Source organism: Balaenoptera acutorostrata, chromosome 3 (assembly GCF_949987535.1).
Source record: "Balaenoptera acutorostrata chromosome 3, mBalAcu1.1, whole genome shotgun sequence".
In the NCBI taxonomy this organism is placed as follows: domain Eukaryota; kingdom Metazoa; phylum Chordata; class Mammalia; order Artiodactyla; family Balaenopteridae; genus Balaenoptera; species Balaenoptera acutorostrata.
In genome coordinates this window covers 51,367,378-51,389,764 of record NC_080066.1, presented here as the reverse complement: position 1 = coordinate 51,389,764, position 22,387 = coordinate 51,367,378, and the positions used below count along the sequence as shown (strand labels likewise).

At 42.9% G+C, this 22,387-nt stretch overlaps 1 protein-coding gene across 9 annotated transcripts in view; it reads right to left on the bottom strand.

The window, feature by feature from the left end:
- PGPEP1L (pyroglutamyl-peptidase I like) overlaps positions 1–22,167 on the bottom strand; it is a 64,794-nt gene extending 42,627 nt beyond the window's left edge. The window contains exons 1-3 of one of the 9 annotated variants that reach the window (XM_057543133.1): positions 21,887–21,945; positions 14,940–14,992; positions 11,869–12,019 (exon numbers count right to left, since the gene is read on the bottom strand). In XM_057543133.1, coding sequence (XP_057399116.1) covers positions 11,869–11,895 — 27 coding nt within the window. In that variant the 5' untranslated portion in view covers positions 11,896–12,019; positions 14,940–14,992; positions 21,887–21,945. Of the gene's footprint in view, positions 1–11,868; positions 12,020–14,939; positions 14,993–21,886 lie in introns of those variants that run through there. The other 8 variants (XM_057543130.1, XM_057543135.1, XM_057543129.1 and 5 more) reach the window with 8 other exon arrangements.
- Positions 22,168–22,387: the final 220 nt, after the last annotated feature.

Below are 22,387 nucleotides of genomic sequence, written 5' to 3'. Positions count from 1 at the left end.
ATTTAAAAATTAACAGAACTTATGCTCTCTCTTTCTCTCTCTCTCTCTTTTCTTGATCCCCTGGCTAGAGGTTTATCAATTTTATTGATTTTCTCAAAGAACAAGCTCTTGGTTTCTTTGATTCTCATTATTATCTGTCTGTTCTCTAGTTCATTGATTTCTACTTTGATCTTTATTATTTCCTTTTTTCTCCTTCGTTTGGATTTAATTTGCTCTTTTTCTAGTTTCTTAAGGTAGAAACTGAGTTCACTGACTTGGGACCTTTCTTCTTTTCTAATATTGTCATTCAGTGCTACAAATGTCCCCCTAAGTTCTGCATTAGCAATATGCCACAAATTTTAATATGTTGTGTTTTCACTTTCACTTATTTCAAAAGACTTTATAATATTGCTTCTGATTTTTTCTTTGATCCATTGCTTATTTAGAAGGGTATTATTTAATTTCCAAATATATGCAGATTTTTCAGATATCTTTCTGTAGTTGATTTCTAATTTAAATCCACTGCAGTCAGAGAACATACTTTGTATATTTTGAATTCTTTTGAATTTATTCAGACTTGTCGTATGACTCAGGATATGGTCTATCTTGGTAAATGTTCTACATGCACTTAAAAGAGTTGCATTCTGCTTGGGGTGGAGAGTTCTGTAATGTCAATTAGGTCAAGTTGGTTGATAGTTTAAGTCTTCTGTATCTTTTTGCTGATTTTCTATCTATCTGTTCTATCCATTATTGAAAGGGGAACATTAAGATCTCTATAATTGTGGAATAATAGGACTTAGAGTTCTATTAGTTTTTGCTTCAGGTATTTTGGAGGCACTGTTATTAGTGGCATAAATGTTTAGGGCTGGGCTACCCTGGTGGCGCAGTGGTTAAGAATCTGCCTGCCAATACAGGGGACACGGGTTTGAGCTCTGGTCCAGGAAGATCCCACATGCTGCAGAGCAGCTAAGCCCGTGAGCCACAACTACTGAGCCCTTGTGTCACAACTACTGAAGCCCGTGCACCTAGAGCCTGTGCTCCGCAACAAGAGAAGCTACTGCAATGAGAAGCCTGCGCACTGCAACGAAGAGTAGACCCCGCTTGCCGCAACTAGAGAAAGCCCACGTGTGGCAACGAAGACCCAATGCAGCCAAAAATAAATAAATAAATAGATACAACAACAACAACAACAACAACAACAAAAATGTTTAGGGCTATGTCGTCTCGATTAACTGGCTGCTTACTACGTAATTGTCTCCAAATTATGAGCTCTCGGAACATAGTTACCAAGACGGATAAAGGATAGGAATGATCTTACAATGGGCAAAAGAGAGGATGACCCCAGCCAGGATGCTGCCTGAGGACTGCTACCCCGAATGCATCTTACGGCTCCCCAGCCATATCCCCATCTCTGTGGAACCCAGGGCCTGAAATCTCACCTCCATAGATGCTTTGGGTTCAACAGTCCCTGTCTAGATATTTTTGCAAATGCCTGCGAGAGAGGAAACACTGCATCAGCACATCTTCCTGCCCAGAGAGAAGGTGCAGCTTGTGAGGCGGGGTGGGACCCAAAGCTGGGAGAGTCAGAGCATCCCAGAGAAGTGCTACCTTACCAAGGCTGGTCGGGGGTGCAGCGTAATTACCTGTGCTTGGATGTCACTTCAGAGGCCTGGGACCCATCAATTGTGTCTCAAATTGGTTCGCAACCTTCAGGCCCACGAGGGCCTCCATGGGTTTTGGAATCCCAGGTGTAGCATCCCTAATGTAATGCCAACATTTTTTCGAAATGTGAAACGTGCTTCTAATGTGGATGTGAGGATGAAGATGAGAAAAACCATTGCTAATAGCCTCTTTTGTTTGTTTGTTTGTTTCTCCAAAAGCTCTGTCCCTCCCCAGAGGAGCTAAGGGTTGCCTTTGAATCCCAGTTCAAGCTGACATTCTGCTGCCTGATCTCCAGGGTCACACTTGTTTGTGTACTTTTCTCTGGTGTTAGACTGTGTGTGTTGCAGGATATATTTTCATCCTATTTATGGCAACACAAATACAACCCTAATGCCCTCAGGATTCTGGTGTGGATTCCACAGAGCAAGATAAATAGGCCAGAGTGTTTCCTATGCTGACAGAGTGTGTAATCCAGAAAGGACATGATGTATTTCATCAAATCTGAGCCCAGAGAGTGAACGCAAAGCATTATTGTATAAACCACCAAGAAAGCAAAAGCTCTGCTCGACTGTAACAAAGCGTAAGATAGAATTGACTGTAAGATTCGTCTGATTTCAGGATGCCAAAATGTTGTTTAAAAAAATGGAAGTGGCTCTTTGCATCAATGAAATATGATAAGTGATGTGATAAGGACAGGAGTACAAGCAGTTTTTTTTTTTTTTTTTTTTTGACTACACTGGGTCTTCGTTGCTGTGCACGGGCTTTCTCTAGTTGCGGTGAATGGGGACTACTTTTCTTTGCGGTGCATGGGCTTCTCATTGCAGTGGCTTCTCTTGTTATGGAGCATGGGCTCTAGGTACGTGGGCTTCAGGAGTTGCAGCACGAGGGCTCAATATTTGTGGCACGCGGGCTCTAGAGTGCAGGCTCAGTAGTTGTAGTGCACAGGCTTAGCTGCTCCACGGTATGTGAGATCTTCCCGGACCAGGGATTGAAGCCATCTCCCCTGCACTGGCAGGCAGATTCTTAACCACTGCGCCACCAGGGAAGTCCCAAGAAGATTTATATATAAAAGGAATGAAGTTAATTAAAAAAAGTGCCCACCTTAGTCTAACTTTCAATGGTGGAAAATGAAATGTGGGATCTTGTGTTTCCCTTGGAAGAGGTGTGTTAGTAAGCAGGGATAGTATAGGAGGTGGGAAAGGTTTCAGGAGAAGATGGACTTTGATAAGGAAGCAAGCCATAACCCAAAGTATAAAATAATTATCCATGAGTCCGTACTGACATAAAGAAATGATTACATAAATACATAAACCGGTGAGGCAGGAAGAGCCAAATCTTCCAAGCAGATGCATCCCAAACAATTTATGGAGATACTCTGTCCTCAAGGGGGCATAATTCCTCACTCCTTGAGTGTGAGCAGCACAGAGCCATCTCCTTCCAGAGAGTGAAGTATAAAGAGGGGGAGAAAACAACTTTACAGTGAGAAACTGGGAAGGACTCCCTCAGCCAGGTGATCAAGGTCAGCGTCAATGGTGATCAGTCACGTCAACAGTATGTGGATTATTATGGGATAAGAATGGTACTTGACCTCTGTACTCCTCCTCCACAAACCTACTTGTCTAATCATGAGAAAAGCATCAGACAGATCCCAATTGAAGGACAGTCTATAAAATACCGGACCAGTACTCCTCAAAACTGTCAAAGCCACCAAAAACAAGGAAACTCTAAGAAACTGTCAAAGACCAGAGGAGCCTAAGGACACATGAGGACTAAGTGTAGTGTGTCATCCTGGAGGGGACCCTGGGACAGGGAAAGGATGCTGGGTGAAAACTAAGGAAATCTGAATAAACTATGGACTTCAGTTAATAATAATATATTAATACTGGTTCGTTCATTGTGACAAATGTACCATACTAATGTATGATGTGTAAGATGTTAATGATAGGGGAAACTGGTGGTGGGGGGTGTGTGTATATGGGAACTCTCTGTACTATCTTCACAACTTTTCTGTACATCTCAATGTATTTTTTTAAAAAACATAATTTAAAACAAACACACAGGACACCAGTCAGAGAGTCTGCTCTACTTTGGCACCGGGAGGGAGTTGAGGACTCCACATTTTCTGGGGGCAGGGGTGGGGGTAGGGGGACCCCCAGTAAGGCTCTGGAAAGGTGCTGGTGTCATTTTAAAAGATCTTATTCTGCTTTTTCTGATTTGTCGTCCTGTCAGTGTGGGGATGGATTTAGGGTGTAATGAGAAGTAGACATTTGAATCACTTGTCTGTAAATGGCAGGTTTTCCTCCAGATAAGCAGACTAAATGCATTTGCCTGAGTGCTTAATAAAAGCACGGTTTACAGGGAGGGCTGTGAAGCTACAGCAGACACTCCTCATGAACACGGACCGGGAGGAGCTTCCTCCACCGAGGTGTGGGTTTTCTCCTCATCCTTAGGGGCCCCCTGCAGCCAGGCTGCTTGGGTGGGCTCCCACTGCTATGGGAGCAAGCCTTCTGCCCAGGGCCAGGCTCTTCGTCATGGGCTCACATATTCCCCATATCCTTGTGCCATTTCAAAATGAGGATGCAAGGACAGTCTTACATCAGGCTGTACAGGGGCCAGCATGAACTGGGGACAGTAATATGGCTACTTCTCTTCCAACCCATAAGATGGGTTCACACTACACAGTCACCAGATTAAAGAAATAAGGTGTAAGAAATCATGAAAAAGGGTTCAAGTGAGTTGGGGTTATCCAGCCTTCGAGGTCAAATTCCACACAACCCATCCAAGCGGTTGCCCCGGAAATGCTTGGCACTGAGCTGGTTGCTATCACAGGTGAGGTCCCTGCACGTTACAGGGAGATGTTGGGGTCTCCTTGTATCCTCATGCTGGTGACTTTTATCCCAGGCCTTCCCGTATTAATCAAGAAAACAAAACAAACCCCACTGTGGGCCAGACTGGAAAAATGTCCAAAACTGTCTGTCATACATATGGTCCATTTTCCCCTAGGTTGGAAAAAGTTTTATCATGGGATTTTAGGAAAGAAAATAAAGCAGAATCAAAAGAAACAATTTACTTCTACTTGGAAAGGCAAGCAGTTACCTGCCTGTCCCTGAGTGTGGTCTGCACAACTCATCCTTCATTCTAAAGCATTCTTCAGCTTGGTGCTTCTTTTTCTCTTCTGATTCACTGCCTTTTGTTCTTTATTATTATGCTTTTTTAAAGCAACATGTAATAAAGGCACAAAGCCACCTCATCTTTGGAGTATAGAGAAGTTATTCTGCATATCAAGTTGATCAAATCTGGCAAGAGCTCTGACCTCTTGGCCCCCCAGGCTGGGTTTATTTTAAGTGCAGTTATATAATATCCTAGCCCAACTGACCCAGGGTGTGTTTTACAAAACCCTTGTTTTATTTGCTGCCTTTCCAGGCTCAGGCACTTCTAAAAGAGTTCAGGACATAATTTCTTTTGAAAGAATATGAGGTGGTACTGGCTCCAAAATGAAAGTGTTCAGAAACCAGGAGGTAATGCTCAGCCATTGCTTCAGTCAGTGGATGAGGCTTATGACTGGGGAGGGCAGGGTGCCCAGCAGAGGCCAGCCTAGTGTTAAAGTCTTTGGTAAATGCTGTTGGTAAACAGCATTAAGTCACCCTTCTGGGAGTTTATAGGAGATGCCTTTGTTCATTGGGAACTTTTAGCATTTATATTATTTTTCTGTATTTTCCTTCTTTTTAAAACAATCTTCTCCCATTTAAGAGCAACCACAACAAAAATGCATTCAAGTTATTATTTAGAGGTGCAATCATCTCAGAGGTGAAATGCTGTTGAGTGTAGAACTGCACTCTTTTCCCTCTCTATCATTTCATACATCCCCACTTACAATGCCTGGCATGGAGTAGGTACTCATGAGACGTTGCCATGGTATTCACAAGGTTGACTTCCAGTGGGAGGATGCAGGAGGATAGAAAAGAATGACAATCATTCATGTATCCAGTCAACACATAGCCACTGGAAGGCTTGCTTCAGGCCAGGCCCTCTATGGGGATGGGGGTATGTTGATGCCAGTCCCCACAGACAGTGTGCTGCTTACACTGACTCTGGGAGGTGTGTGCCCTCTTGTGCATTATTTAGCCCATCTAAGCCTGTTTCTATATCTGTATAATGGGTCCAATGTATATATCTGAACTAGCCTGGACCTTTGTCTTAATACCCCACTTAGATGATCAGCCTTACAACAGATGCTCTGTTGGCCATATGCTGGCACTTTCAGTGGATACTCCCAGGGAAGTCCCAAACCAGGATCAGAAGGTCTAACACTGAGCGGAGTCTACACACACATTAGTGGAGGACACTGAATAACCGTAGATGGTGCAGGAAGAGAGCCTGGTCTGAGGACTGAGAGTGAAGTAGCCTTTAAAGAGACTGCCAGTGCCTCTGCCCTGGAGAAAAACACCAGAAAGAAGGAGAAAGCAGAAGCTAGAGATGGATAGCAGGGACCCGTGGAGAAGGCAAATGGGTGGCAGAGGGCACTGAAGCTGGGCTTGGGTTTGCTTCCTCATCAGCTGGTAAGAAGGTTTCTGTTCTGGTCACATTGTGAGCAAGAAGACCAAGCAGCAGATCATCTTGTCTGTGTCTCAGGCACTGGTGGGAGAGCTTCAAAGACGGCAAAGATGAACTCATGGCAGAAAGCCAGCCATGATGACGTGGATGTAGGGCTGAGGCATTTGGGTGAATAGCCTCACTTTGCTCACCGCTGGGTCATGGGTAGTGGGTCTTGATATTTCTTGAGTTCTAGGAAGTTTAAAAGCCATTCCTTTTTTTTTTGGCCATGCCACACGGCTTGCAGGATCTCAGTTTCCCAACCAGGGATTGAACCTGGGCCCCGGCAGTGAAAGCACCAAGTCCTAACCACTGGACAGCCAGGGAATTCCCTAAAAGCCATTCTTGTGCTGGAAGAGGTCCTCTTCTTCTGAACCAAGTGTTATTTTCCCCCAGGGGAAGAGCGAGGCAAGTGAGCTGAACCTGGACTTCACTCAGCAGGACCACCTGAGACTGGAATTTAGGCATGGCCATTTCACGGCACATGTCCCCAGGCCAGATAGCCAACCTCTGAGCACCCATTTCCTCACCTGCAAAATGGGAATAACAGTATCGACCCCTTTGGACTGTAGCAAGAATTCAGCAAACCACTCTGCATGAAGTGTCTGGAGCACCCAGAGCATGGTGGTTTAGAGAATTTATTCCCTCGTGCCAGAATGTATCCTGTCCTTCACTGCTGCTTCCACCAGATGGCCTTCCCAGTGACCTCCCAGGGGTGCAGCTTTTTCTCACTTTGATTTAGGTTCCTTTCTTTCATACGTTCTCCAGAATGAAATTAATCTTTTCCTCTTCAGAGTCTCATAATGTAGCACTTCTCAGAATCTGCTTTGGGTTATAACTATCTTATTCATGAGCCATCTCCTCTCCCTACACAGGAACCCCTCCAGGGAACTGTGATATGAGAAAGAGTATATCTGGTCTTTGTCCCCAGTTCCAGGCAGAGAGCTTCAAAATTCTTGGAATTTCCGGAGCAACAGGAGTATCTTTGTTATCCTGCTGGGGTGACTCATGGTGGTCCCTTGATAGCTGCAGGATGGGATCTGGTCACCAGAAAAACCAGCCACATGATTAGAGGGCGGGGACTTTCAGCTGCCTGACCTTCAGGGAGGGGAAGTAGACTGGAGACTGAGTTCAATCACATGGCCAGTGATTTAACCAACCTTGCCTACACAATGAAACTCCAATAAAACCTCTGCATGTGGAGGTTCCATGGCGTTTCCTGGTTGATGAATGCACTGATGTACCAGAAGGGTGACGTGCCCCGACTCCATGGGGAGAGGGCATGAAACTTCTGCATTTGGGACCCATCCAGAATTCAACCTATATGTATCCTTTATTTTAAAAAATCGTAAGTTTAGTGCTTTGCTGAGCTCTGTGTGTCATTCTAGCAAATTATCAAAACTGTGGGGGTCATGAAAATTCCCGAATTTTCCCAAAGCACAGGTGACCTGAGGACCCCTGAAATGCAGCTGGTGTCTGAAGTGGGGGCAGTCTTGTGGAGAACTTTGCCCTTAATCTGTGAAGTCTGTGTGTACTCCAGGGGGTTAGTGTCAGAGTTGTACTGCAGTACACCTGGCTGGGGTGGCATAGGAACAGGAAGAGATTCATGTGTTAGTGGACTGTCTTCCAAATCAGGAACTGAATAAATATAGGTTGAACTAAGAAGAGTTGACTTAATATTTTATATCCATATCAACATTGTTATTTCTTTGGCCTTCCTCTGATTTGGGGCAACCCCTAATATGGGGGTCTTGGTGGAAGATAGAGCCTGGCTCCCCCCACAAATGCTGAAAAGGTCAGTCTCACTGTGGCCAGGGCAGGATCAACCAATCAGGTGCGCTCATCTTTGACGCTGAATCAGGAGCAAATCTCTCTGATAGAAGAAACATCCATCTTCCCAGGGTAACAATAATGCCACTGGGAGTATGCAGCAGCCAGTGTCATTGGGACAAGCTACAATAACTAGTATTCAGCTGGACGGCAACAGTGTATTCATCTACCTTGTTTCCTATGGGGTGATTTTTTGGTCCCTCTGATTAAAGTTTTGTTCATTTTTTTTCTTATTCTGTTTTGTTTCCCTGCTCTCTTGGAAACCATATACTCTATTTCTACTCTTTCATAGTTACTCTTGAAATTTTGCCGCACATATATAATTGGGATTTATCCCAGGGATGGAAGGATTTTTTTCAATATCTGCAAATCAATCAATGTGATACACCACATTAACAAACTGAAGAATAAAAACCATATGATCATCTCAATAGATGCAGAAAAAGCTTTTGATAAAATTCAACATCCATTTATGATAAAACTCTCCAGAACGTGGGCATAGAGGGAACATACCTCAGTATAATAAAGGCCATACATGACAAACCCACAGCGAACATCATACTCAATGGTGAAAATCTAAAAGCATTCCCTCTAAGATCAGCAACAAGATAAGGATGCCCCTCTTTCCCACTTTTATTCAATATTGTTTTGGAAGTCCTAACCACAGCAATCAGAGAAGAAAAACAAAAAAAGGAATCCAAACTGGAAAGGAAGAAGTAAAACTTCACTGTTTGCAATGACTATACGTTGAAAATCCTAAAGATACCACCAGAAAACTACTAGAGCTCATCAATGAATTCAGTAAAGTTGCAGGATACAAAATTAATATACAGAAATCTGTTGCATTTCTATACACTAACAAGGAAAGATCAGAAAGAGAAATTAAGGAAACAATTCCATTTACCATTGCATCAAAAAGAATAAAATATCTAGGAATAAACCTACCTAAGGAAACAAAACCTGTACTCAGAAAACTATAAGACACTGATGAAAGAAATGGAAGATGACACAAACAGATGGACAGATATAACATGTTCTTGAATTGGAAGAAACAATATTGTTAAAATGACCATGCTACCCAAGGCAATCTAGATTCAATGCAATCCCTATCAAATTACCAATGGTATTTTTCACAGAACTAGAACAAAAAATTTTTTTAAAATTTGTATGGAAACACAAAAGACCCTGAATAGCCAAAACAATCTTTTTGTTTTGTTTTGTTTTGTTTTGTTTGTTTTTTTATACTGCAGGTTCTTATTAGGCATCAGTTTTATACACATCAGTGTATACATGTCAATCCCAATCGCCCAATTCAGCACACCACCATCCCCACCTCATTGCAGTTTTCCCCCCTTGGTGTCCATATGTCCATTCTCTACATCTGTGTCTCAACTTCTGCCCTGCAGTCTGGCTCATCTGTACCATTCTTCTAGGTTCCACATACATGCATTAATATACGATATTTGTTTTTCTCTTTCTGACTTACTTCACTCTGTATGACAGTCTCTAGATCCATCCACTTCTCAACAAATGGCTCAATTTCGTTCCTTTTTATGGCTGAGTAATATTCCATTGTATATATGTACCACAACTTCTTTATCCATTCGTCTGTTGATGGGCATTTAGGTTGCTTCCATGACCTGGCTATTGTAAATAGTGCTGCAATGAACATTCGGGTGCACGTGTCTTTTTGAATTATGGTTTTCTCTGGGTATATGCCCAGTAGTGGGATTGCTGGGTCATATGGTAATTCTATTTTTAGTTTTTTAAGGAACCTCCATATTGTTCTCCATAGTGGCTGTATCAATTTACATTCCCAGCCAAAACAATCTTGAGAAAGAAGAATGGAGCTGGAAGAATCATACTCTCTGACTTCACACTATACTATAAAGCTACATTAATCAAAACAGTATGGTACTGGCACAAAAACAGACACATAGATCAATGGAACAGGATAGAAAGCCCAGAAATAAACCCCTGCACGTATGGTTAATTAATCTACAACAAAGGAGGCAAAAGTATACACTGGAGAAAAGACAGTCTCTTCAATAAGTGGTGCTGGGGAAACTTGACAGCTCCATGTAAAATAATGAAATTAAAGCATTCTCCTGGGACTTCCCTGGTGGTCCAGGGGTTAAGACTCCATGCTTCCACTGTAGAGGGTGTGGGTTTGATCTCTGGCTGGGGAAGTTCCACATGCCGCCTGTGCGGCGTGGCTGAAAAAAAAAAGAAAAGAAAAAAAGAACATTCTCTAATACCATATAAAAAAATAAACTGAAAATGGATTAAAGACCATATAAGACCAGATACTATAAATTGTAAGACCAGATACTATAAAACTCCTAGAGGAAAACATAGGCATATTGCTCTCTGACATAAATTGCAGCAATATATTTTTTGAATCCATCTCCTAATGTTAATAAAAGCAAAAAGAAACAAATGGCTAATTAAACTTAAAAGCTTTTGCACAGAAAAGGAAACCATAAACAAAATGAAAAGACAACCTACAGACTAGAGGAAAATATTTGCAAATGATGCAACCCACAAGGGATTAACTTTCAAAATATACAAACAGCACATACAGCTCAATATCAAAAAAACAAATAACCCAATCAAAAAATGGGCAGAAGACCTAAATAGACATTTCTCCAAAGAAGACATACAAATGCCCAACAGGAACATGAAAAGATGCTTAACATCACTAATTATTAGAGAAATGCAAATCAAAACTAAAATGAGGTACCACCTCACACCGGTCAGAATGGCCATCATCAGAAAGTCTACAAATAATAAATGCTGGGGAGGGTGTAGAGAAAGGGAAGCTTCTTACACTGTTGGTGGGAATAAATTGGTGCAGTCACTATGGAGAACAGTACAGAGGTTTCTTAAAAAACTAAAAATAGAGTTACCATATGAGCCAGCAATCCCACTCCTGGGCCTATATCTGGAAGAGACGAAAACTCTAATTCAAAAAGATATATGCACCCTAATGTTCATAGCAGCACTATTCACAATTGCCAAGACATGGAAACAACCTAAGTGTCCACCAACAGATGAATGGTTAAAGAGGATATGGTACATATACCCAATGGAATATTACTCAGCCATAAAAAAGAATAAAATAATGCCATTTGCAGCAACACGGATGGACCTAGTGATTATCCTACTAAGTGAAGTAAGTCAGACAGAGAAAGACAAATATCACATGATATCACTTATATGTGGAATCTAAAAAAATGATACAAATGAACTTATTTATAAAATAGAAATGGACTCACAGACAAAACAAATTTACAGTTACTAAAGGGGAAAGGCGGGGAGGGATAAATTAGGAGCTTGGGATTAAAAGATACACACCACTATATATATAAAATAGATAAACAACAATGGCCTACTGTATATAGCAAAGGGAACTATATTCAATATCTTGTAATAACCTATAATGGAAAAGAATCTGAAAAAGAATATATATATATATACATATTCAGCTATATATATATACATATATACAACTGAATCACTTTGCTGTACACCTGAAACTAATACAACATTGTAAATCAACTATACTTCAATTAATATATATATTATATATAAATATAAATATATATAATTTAACAAAGTCTGAATTTGATATCAGGATGCCTGTCTATACAAGGGCCTTAGAAGACTTATACTTCAATCACTCCTCTTAACTTCTATGCCTTCATTGTCCTATATTTTAGTTCAATCCTTTATTTTTAAACTTACAATTAGCCATTTATTATTATTATCATTATTAAAAAATAATGCTAGTTTAGATTTTACCTTTGGGCTCACAATTCCTCTTTGCATCTCACACCATCTTTCTGGGATAATTTTCCTTCCTTCTGAATGATATCCTTTACATGCTCCTTTAGGGTTGTGCCTGTTGGTAGTAAACTCTTGATGCTTGCTTTTATGCTTGCTTCATTTCATCCTTGTTTTGAAAAATAATTTTGCTGGGTAAGCAATTTCAGGTTGACAATATTTTTCTAGCATTTTGATGATGTTACTCCACTGTTTTCTAGCTTTTATTGTTGTTTTTGAAAAATTTACTCTCAGTCTAATTGTATTGTCTTTTGTAGGTGACCTGTCTTTTCCCCCGACTACTTTCAAATCTCCTTGTTTTGGTTTTCTGCAGTTTTACTATGATGTGTATATGTATTGATTTTGTTTGTTTTTGCTTGGTATATTTTATACTTCTTATCTCTGTGGATTTATGTCTTTCATCCAATTCTGCAATAGTCTCAACCATTATCTCTTTGGCTAGTGCTTTATTTCATTCATTCTCTCCTTATGGAACTCCAAATAAACATATGTTCAAATATCTCATTTTATTATCCATATTTCTTAATTTCTTTTTTCATTTCCTTGTCCATCTCTTTATGCTGCCCTTTAAACAATATCATCAGAGCTATCTTCTAGTTCATTAATTTTTCTTATCTGTTTCTAAACTGCCATGTACATGTATTTCACATACCATACAATTTACTCATTTAAAGTCTATAATTCGTTGACTTCTAGTATATTCACAGAGTTGTGCAACCATCACCACAGTCAATTTTAGAACCTTTTCATCAACCCTAAAAAAAACCCATACCCATTAACAGTCACTCCCTATTTTCCCCAATCCCCCACTCACCTGCCCTAGGCAACCACTAATCTACTTTATGTCTCAATAGATTTGCTTCATCTGGACATTCATCTAAATGTAATCATACAATATGTGGTCTTTGGTGACTGGTATCTTTCACTTAGCATAATTCTAAACTGTCTTTTAAGTCATCTGTTAAATTCTTCACTTCAACAATTGTGTTTTAAATTTCTATAAGCTCTATTACTCCCTTTTTCAATTTGCCTTATCTTTTGATAGTTTTTGCTTAGTTTTTGTGATTCTATCATTACTTCTTCAAACATTCCATATATAATTATGCTATTTTCTGATAATATCTAGCCGAATGATTTAGAACCTCAAGTTTTTGAGGTTCTAAATCTGCTTCTGCTCATTCTTACTCAGGGTAGTTTGTTTCTTTGAATATTTGGTGATCTTTGATTGGAAATAAATGTTTAGTTTATCTTAGTTTATCTTAGTGGAAAATCTGAGGTTTTAAATCCTCAAGAGAAATTGCATATGCTTTGCTGGGAGTCAGGGGTGCTAGAGACCACAGGATCTCCTTTCAAGGGTCTGGTTTACAGTAAGAGCCTTGGTTTCATTCTATCCCTTTTGCTAAAAACAATGTTGATAATGGCACGTGCCCCCCTGCCTTTTGTGTGTTAGGGTGGGGGTGCTGACCCTCACCCCTTCAGGCTGCAGCGCTGAGTATGTGTGATGTATTTATGTGCATGGCATGACGTATATGGGCTTTCCTTTACTACTATGTGTCCAGCAATGCACAGAAGTTCTATCTTATCTAGTTTATCTACAGGGGAAGGGCCGCTCAGAGCACCTAGTTTGCCATTCTACTACCTCTTCCTGGAAACCCCCAGCCTGCTTCTGTTTCTGCCCTTCTGCCCTGATTCTCCAGCTTTATTGGTGAATCTTGAGTCTACAAAATAATCCCCTCCCTCATTCCATTTCCTGTGTGGATCTCCAAAGTCCAATTCTATTTGCCCACAACTGAGAAAACTGAATGGTAGAATAGCTTCTTACTAATAAGAATGAAATTTGTGAGAACCAGCAGTTGCCCTGCCATGCTCTGAGGGCTTTATGTGTGTTAATTCCTGTAGTCATCACAACCTTCCCATTTTTTTTTTTTTTAACCTTCCCATTTTATAGATAAGAAAACTGAGGCACAAAAAGAAGGACTCAGGGCCCATTTGGGATTCAGCAGAAATAGTCCTGTTTTTCGAGGAACTGGCTGCAAACACCCAGGAACTCATAAAGCCCTGACCTGGCCTTTTGGCTTGTTGTGTGCAGCAGTGAGGCTTGGCAGTGAGTCTGGGGTTCTCTGAGTTTTTTTGCTGGTTGAAAAAAATCCAAGTTCTAACTCAAGAGTGGAGAGTTTCCTTGACCACATCTGTGTGGACAGGCTAAAAAATGAATGCTACAGTGGCTGCAAATGCACGATTCAAGTGGTTTTGCTGCATTTTCAGCTTGACTGGGTAACTCTGAGAACAGACTCAAGACCCTACCTTTGGCTTGATCCAACAGAAGCATGAAATTGATGGTCAAGTGTGAATAAATAGCCAGCTGTGCTCTGAGCCTCTAAATGACACCGTGTGGGGACTGGTAGGAGTGGGGCAATTGCTTCAGGGAGGAGAGCTCTGTTCTACGGATGAGACCCCTCTTCACGCCCTGTCTGAGGACATGCTCTCTCCTGGCTGCTTTCTTAAAAATGAAGCCATGTTGTTTATAATTATAACCATGTATTAAGCTCTTACCCTGTGCCAGGCGCTATGCTTTAAAAAAGCTGCTTTTACAGACTTATATACTTACTTGCTTCACACACATACCTCTTTTACTCCTCAGAACGACCCTGTAACATCAGCACTATTATTCCCCCATGTCATGAATGAGAACACCATGGCTGGGGGCAGTGACTTTCCCGACACTCCACAGCCAGAAGGGGTTCCCAGCTCTCAGGGCAGCAGAGCCTTCCTGGGCCACTCCCCATCCTTCCCAGGGGTGTCCCTTTAGTCTGTTTTCTTTACCACTGAGCCAGATGGCCCCCCTATGGGCAGGTGAGTCACAGCCCAAGGACAAAAAGCTAGCTCGTGTCCCAGGGCACCCAGTGTGTGTTTTCTCCCCTCCCGTGTGGATCTGGTCACCAAGGAGCCTATGTGCTGGATTTTCTCAGAACCACAGAAGGAACCAGCTGGGTCCTGCACTCCTGGGTCTGGGCTTAGAGGGTTTTTACCTTTACTGCTTCCCAGCTGGAATTCACCAGATGCTGCCGGAAGGGCCCGAAACCTGAAACCAAAGAAAGGCTGGTTTCCTCAGGCCATGCCTTGGGCCAAGGTGTCTCTGCTTCTGTGCTGTTCCCCGCACCTCCTCAGGGACCTCTTGTGATTCCCTGGGCCATCAAGGACTCCACACACCCCCTTTCTTGTGGAGGCTTGCAACCTTGCCCATCTGGAAGCATTTTCCAAGTCCTCTTGTGTGAGGCATTGTAGGGGGGCCCTAAAGGAATGTTGGGCTGATCCACCGCCAAGTAGGAGGGCTCGAGAAGGTGTGAGCACACATGTCCAGTTAAAATGCATGCTGTGTAGAGGGACCAGAAACACACCCATGTGAATATGCCCAGTTGTTTGTTAACAAAGGTGCAAAAGCAATTCAATGGAGAGGGACAGCCTTTTAACAAATGGGGCTGGAAAAATCAGACACCCATAGGCAAAAAAATGGATCCCTCAGCCTGCACTGTACAAAAATTAATTCAAAATTGATCAAGGACTTAAATGTAAAAAGTAAACTTATAAAACTTTTTGGGAAAAAAAAAAGGGAGAAAATCTTGGGACCTAGTGTTAGGCAAAGAGTTCTTAGACTTGACACCAAATGCATGATCCATAAAAGTCAAAACTGATAAAGTGGACCTCATCAAAATGAAAACCTTTTGTTCTGCAAAAGACCCTGCTGAGAGGATGAAAAGATACTCTGCAGACAGTTGTAAATCACATATCTGACAAAGGCATTGTATGTAAAATGTATAAGAAAACTCTCAAGACTCAACTTTAAAAGACAGTCTAGGGACTTTTCTGGTGGCGCAGTGGTTAAGAATCCGTCTGCCAATGCAGGGGACACAGGTTCTAGCCCTGGTCCGGGAAGATCCCACATGTCACAGAGCAATTAAGCCCATGCACCACAACTACTGAGCCTGCACTCTAGAGCCCACGAGCCACAACTACTGAGCCCGCATGCCACAACTACTGAAGCCCGCACGCCTAGAGCCTGTGCTCTGCAACAAGAGAAGCCACTGCAGTGAGAAGCCTGTGCACCACAACGAAGAGTAGCTCCCGCTTGCCACAACTAGAGAAAGCCCGCACGCAATAATGAAGACCCAACGCAGCCAAAAATAAAAAATTAATTAATTAAAAAAAAAAAAGACAGTCCAGTTAGAAAATGGGCAAAAGACATGAAGAAACATTTCACCGAAGAGGATATACAGGTGGCAAATAAGCACATGAAAAACTTTTCAACATCATTAGCCATCAGAGAAATGCAAATTAAAATCACAATGAGGGCTTCCCTGGTGGCGCAGTGGTTGAGAGTCTGCCTGCCAATGCAGGGGACATGGGTTCGAGCCCTGGTCTGGGAGGATCCCATATGCCGCGGAGCAACTGGGTCCGTGAGCCACAACTACTGAGCCTGCGCATCTGGAGCCTGTGCTCTGCAACAAGAGAGGCTGCGATAGTGAGAGGCCCGCGCACCGCGATGAAGGGCGGCCCCCGCTCGCCACAACTAGAGAAAGCCCTCGCACAGAAACGAAGACCCAACACAGCCAAAAATAAATAAATAAATTTTTTTTAAAAAGCCATAAAATCACAATAAGATGTCACTACACTTCTATCAGGGTGGCTAAAATAGAAATACTGGTAACACCCAAAGCTGACAAGAATGAAGAGGAACTAGGTCACACATACATTGTTGGTGGGAATGTAATGGTACTGCCACTCTGGGAAATGGTTTGACAGTTTCTTTTAAAACTGAAAGTGGACTTCCAAGCACTTGCACTGCTGGACATTTACCCCAGAGAAATGAAAACTTATTTTCACACAGAAACTTGTACACAAATGTTCACTGCAGCTTTATTTGTAATAGCCCATAGCTAGAAACCACCTCAATGTCCTTCAATGAGTGAATGGTTAAATAAACTGTGGTTCATCTAGATCACAGAATACTACTCAGCAGTGAAAAGAAAAAAGTAGACACAACCCAAGTATCCATCAACTGATGAATAGATAAACAAAATATGGTATTACCTATACAATGGCATATTATTTGGCAATAAAAAGAAGTGTTATGTTACAACATGGATGAACCTTTAAAACATGCTCAGTGAATGAGGCCAGTCACAAAACTGTATGATTCCATTTATGTGAAATGTCCAGAATTGGCAACCTATAAAGACAGAAAGTAGATTAGTGGTTGCCTACAGCTTGACTCTGTGTGTGTGTGTGTGTGTGTGTCTGTGTGTGTGTGTGTGTGTGTGTGGTAGGGGAGTGGGGATGAGGATTAGGGAGTCGAGTTTCTTTTTGGGGTAATGAAGATATTCTCAATTGTCTGTGTTGAGAAACGCATAACTCTGTGACTACTAAAAGCCATTGAACTGTATGCTTTAAATGAGTGAACTGTATAGCATGAGAATTATATCTCAATAAAGCCGTTAAAAAATTGCTTTAAAAGTGAAGGAATTATTGGTATAAACAACTTGGAAGAACCTCAAGGGAATTATGCTGAGTGAAAAAAAGCCAATCTCAAAAGGATACATACAGCATGATTCCATTTACATTGGGCTGGCCAAAAAGTTCATTCGGGTTTTTCCGTAACCTCTTATGGGAAAACCTGAATGGATTTTTTGGCCAACCCAATACAATATTTGTAAATTATAATTTACATCTATAAACATATAGAGATGAAGAACAGATTAATGGTTACCAGGAGTTAGAGATGGGGGAAAAGGGTAGGTGTGGCTATAAAGGGGTAGTTCAAAGGAGCCTTGTGATGTTGGTAGTTATTTATCTTGACGGTGGTGGTTACACAAAGCTACACATGTGATAATACCACATAGAGTTATGCATGCATGTGCACGCACACACACACACATACACACTGAGTTATACCAATGTCAGTATCTTAGCTTTGATATTGAAGATGTTAACATTGGAGGAGGCTGGGTGAAAGATGCAGAGGACCAGTCTATACATTTCTTTGCAAATTCTTGTGAATCTATAATTATTTCAAAATTAGAAGTTTTAAAAAGTGTTTGATTTGGTCCAGCGTTTCTCAAATGCTAAAACACATGTATATCTTATTAAAATGTAGAATCTGATTGGGCAGGTCTGGGGTGCTGCTGGAGATTCTGAATTCCTAACAAGCTCCCCAGTGGTACTGATGCTACTGGCCCTTGGACCACACTTGGAATAGCAAGGCTTTGAACAACAACTAGGATCAGATACAGAGGGGAGAGAGAAGATGGGTGGGGGTGGTTAGGGAAGTCTCCTGGAGGAGGTGGCGGTGACCCAGGACTTCATGGGGGAGGAGGAGGCAGAGCAGTTGGAGGGGGTGAGCCTGGGTAAGGTGAGCCCCAGGAGAGGCCTCACTCTGGGAAGGAGCAAGAGGCTTCTGGATGAGGTGTGTGGACGGAAGGGCTTGTTTCTAGAACTGGGAACACTTATTTATACTGTGTACTATTACGTAATTTAATTGCAATGAAGATTTCTAATAAAAGGCAGTTAAACAGAATTTTGCTTTGGGGAGGACAGCAAACCTCCTCTGGGACTAGCTTAGGAAACGTTTCCTGCTGCCTGGGGAGAAGGACACCGTCACCCTTTCAATGTTGCAGCTGCTTATTTTTACGGCACCCACACCATGCAGTGACCCCGCCAAAGCTCAGGCCGTGGCCCAACGGCAGCCAAGAGTGGTCAGAGACCTCAGTGTTTGGGCTCAGGCTTCTGCTGTTGCATCTCAGCCCCACCACTTAGCATCTGGGTGACGTTGAGCAAGTTACTTAGCTTCAGGGCCTTGATTTTCTCATCTGTAAAATGCACACTAATTATAATAATCTAATAGGGTTGTTGTGCAGATTAAATGAATGAAACGGAGCATTTGCAATACTGCCTCAAACACAGGAAGCAGTGTCAGCGTTCTCCTTCATTGTTGTTATAGTTACATACCTCCTGGGACCTCTGGACAGATTAAACAATGCCATGTACAGCACGTATTGTTTCCAGAAGCTGGTAGATGCTAAACAAATGCTAAATCCTTTTTTACTGTCTCTCTGGGCAGCGTGGGATGGGCTCCAGCTAGACCCTCACTCTGCCCTGATTCTCTCTGATCACTTGATGCCACCATTTCTCAGCCCCAAATCCCCTGCCTGGCCACCATGCCTATCAGTCAGGGGCCCTATCCTTACTTTTCCATGTTGAGATTTCATGTGTACTTTAGGCCTCTATTTCTCTCTCCAGAAATTGAGAGGCCTGTACTGGTATGTATGTGTGTATATATATATCTGCATATATATAGAAAGAGATTTATTATAAGGTATTGGCTCATGTGATTATGAAGGCGGAGAAGTCCTCAGATCTGTCTGCCATCTACAGGCTGGAGACCCAGGAAAGCCAGTGGAGTAAATTCCAGTCCAAGGCTGAAGGCCCGAGAACCAGGAGCACCAGTTTGAGGGCAGGAGAAGACTAATGTGCCAGATCATGCCTTCAGACAGAGAATTCAACCCTCCTCTGCTTTTTTATTCTATTCAGACCCTTAATGGATTAGATGAGGCCCACCCACACTGGAGAAGGCACTGCTTTACTGAGCTCACCGATTCAAATGCCAAGCTCTTCCAAAAACACCGTCACAGACACATCCAGATAATGTTTAATCAGATATCTGGGCACTCCGTGGCCGAGTCAAGTTAACACATGAAATTAACCATCACAAGCCCTTTAGGATGGTGTGGCTAGGAGGAGGGACCAGGGCCCTGGGGGCCTCTTCCTTCATCTCTCCTTCAGTGTGGCCCATGCGCAGAGCTCAACAGTTCCTGCCTGGCCCCTGTAGGGGAGGTCAGCCGCTGTCTGGTGGGCTCACTTCAGGGTGGGCACTGGGCTGCAGCTAGAGGTGGCATTCTCCAACTCAGCTTTACCTGGAACCCAGCTGAGGTTTTGAGTTCCATCTATCTGATTCCCGTGATGTATTTCTCAAATCATCAGATTCTGAGATGGAGAGGAGCTATGATTTAATACCTACCTCTGAAACCTCACCTCCACCCCAACTCCCGGACCTCAGGTCTTTAGAGCAGGAGTCAGTTCTGGAGAGGGCTGTGCCTCTGAAATTCTGGAACCTCTGGGTCTAGAGCACTAGCAAGTTTGACTCACAAAGGGTAAAACTTTCTCAGGGAATAGAAAAGTGTGGGACAGGATGTCCCAGGAAGCTAGTGGTGTTTTCTGACTTTGAATCTTATAGAATAAATAAGACTGGAGTTGCCAAGCAAAAAAGAAAAAAAAGGAAAATACTGAGATTAAGGAAAAATCACTGAGAAATCAGGTACCTCCTGGGATGACTGTAGGAATACTAAAAATGCAGTGACACCAGAAAAAATCACATGCTGCTTTAGAATCATATTCAGATCAGTGCATGCAGATCATCTCTTATCTATTTTCAATTAGGCAAAACAACTCAGCAAATGAAGGTTTGAAGCTCTTGTTTTGCAGGGTCAAACCTTACACTTAAAACTTGGCAGGCCCTCGAGTGGAACTTGTGAAAAGGGGCTGGAGAAATCTCTTGGAATCAAGAGAGGCCCTCTGGAGGGAGGCAGGTTTTCTCACTCTCCCATCGTCATTGTTTGGTGCCAGTCCAAATGTCTTGATCTTAAGGCAGTTTGTCAGAGTCCTTGTTCCCCCACCATCTGTCTACGTGCCAATTGTCTTGGTGAGATTTACACGTGAAGCAAATCCAATTAAATGAAAAGACTGCCCTTAGCAGCTCAGAGCATTTTTAATAAAAGAAGGCCACACTCTGGAAGCCAGTGAGCATTCCCAAATCGCAGCTGATTATCAGGTACTTCATCAAACAATCCAGAGTTTGCCAGCAAACCACAAGTTGACAGGACAGAGGCAGGGGCTGATGTGAGTCTAAGGCTTGCCCTGGTGCTTCAATATTCATATTTCATTTGTGATAAGTGTCACATTTATCAGGGGTACAGTTTCCTTAGGAATTCAAGGGTAATCTGAACCAATCTCTAATACCCAAAATAACACAAATGAGAACAAGGGAGATAAAAGGTTTTCGAAAGAACTTTCTTTTTCTCAGAAGGTTAACAGGAGTTTGATTATAGTCTGAAAATATTAAGATAGGTAACTTTCAATTTTCCACACACATAGGAACACGTCTCTCTTCAATGTTTCCTTCATCCAACACAATTCAAAAAACTTAAAATATGCCAAATGTGTCTGACTGAAAATAAAGAGCTTTGTGAAGAAATCAAGCCCTCCAGGGACCAGCTGTGACAACGACTGGGGGTGTCTGGGGTTGATTTTGAATGTGCTGGTGAAAGGCAGGAGTGGGTGGCTACCATTCCTTCTGAGCTGACCTTCTGGGTTTCCAAGTCTCTAACTGGTGGCTCTCAGAGGGTGCTTAGAGTTCCCTGGGTGGCTAAAAGCTCTCTAGTTTTGGGGGGGAGCTATGTGCCCCTGCCGGGGTGGGCACTGTAGATGGACTGTCTCAGCCTTATTAGGCTCCGTTCTTTCTGAGTCCCCTGCTCCCCCTTCCTTGCTATGCAGCTGTACCCCAGTGGATGCCACATGGGCCCCAGACTCGGACAGCCGGCGCCAGCCTCTGCCTCCCCCCTGATGGGCTGAAGGACAAGGTTTGAGCCTAAGCCACATGTGGGCACCTACTGTGTATGCCATTCAAGAGTTATTTGAAGTGAATGACAGGACAGAAACAGAAAAGCCTCTCCGTCCCCTGTTTTTTTTTTTTTTTTTTTTTAATAGGGCATAGCAGGAAGTTAGCTCCATCTGGAATTATTGGAACCACCAGTTGCCACTCTTTTTTCCCCATGAGGGAACTGTTTATGACCAGGATCAGGCAAGTGCGCATTCCATGGTCAGGCTAAAAGCAGCAGCAAGTGGGAAAGCAGAAAAGTCGTCTTACCAGTCACCACCACGCAGCTGGACTGGGAATCCATGAAACCGGAGTTGGGAGCGCGCTTCTGCGCCTGCGCGGGTCAGAGGCCCGGCCCTGGGCGCTCTGAGCGCCGTGCGCCCCTCCCGGCTGGTCGCGGGCCTCCCGCTGGGGTGGGGACCAACCACCCCGCCTCGCAGCGTTTTGGGGGCCCTGAAAGACTGAAGACTGTGGGGTGTAGGCGTGGGGGAGGGTGTAAGACAACCCCCTCCGAAAGCAGAAATAGCCAGCTCAGGACGCACAGGCTGCGGCAACAGAAAAGTAGAGGGTCGGAGCGCCATCAGGGTCTTTCTGGCCACTTGGGGGCGGGGTCATTTTGTTGGTCGGTATGTTCGGACGTGAGCCACGAGTCTGGCGACCAACTGTCCCAGTTTGCCTGGGACTGGGATTGGACGGGGGCTAAAAGGTGCTGAAACCCGTACAGCCCCAGCGAGTCAGGATGGTGGGGACCTTACAAGTTGTTTCGTTTAG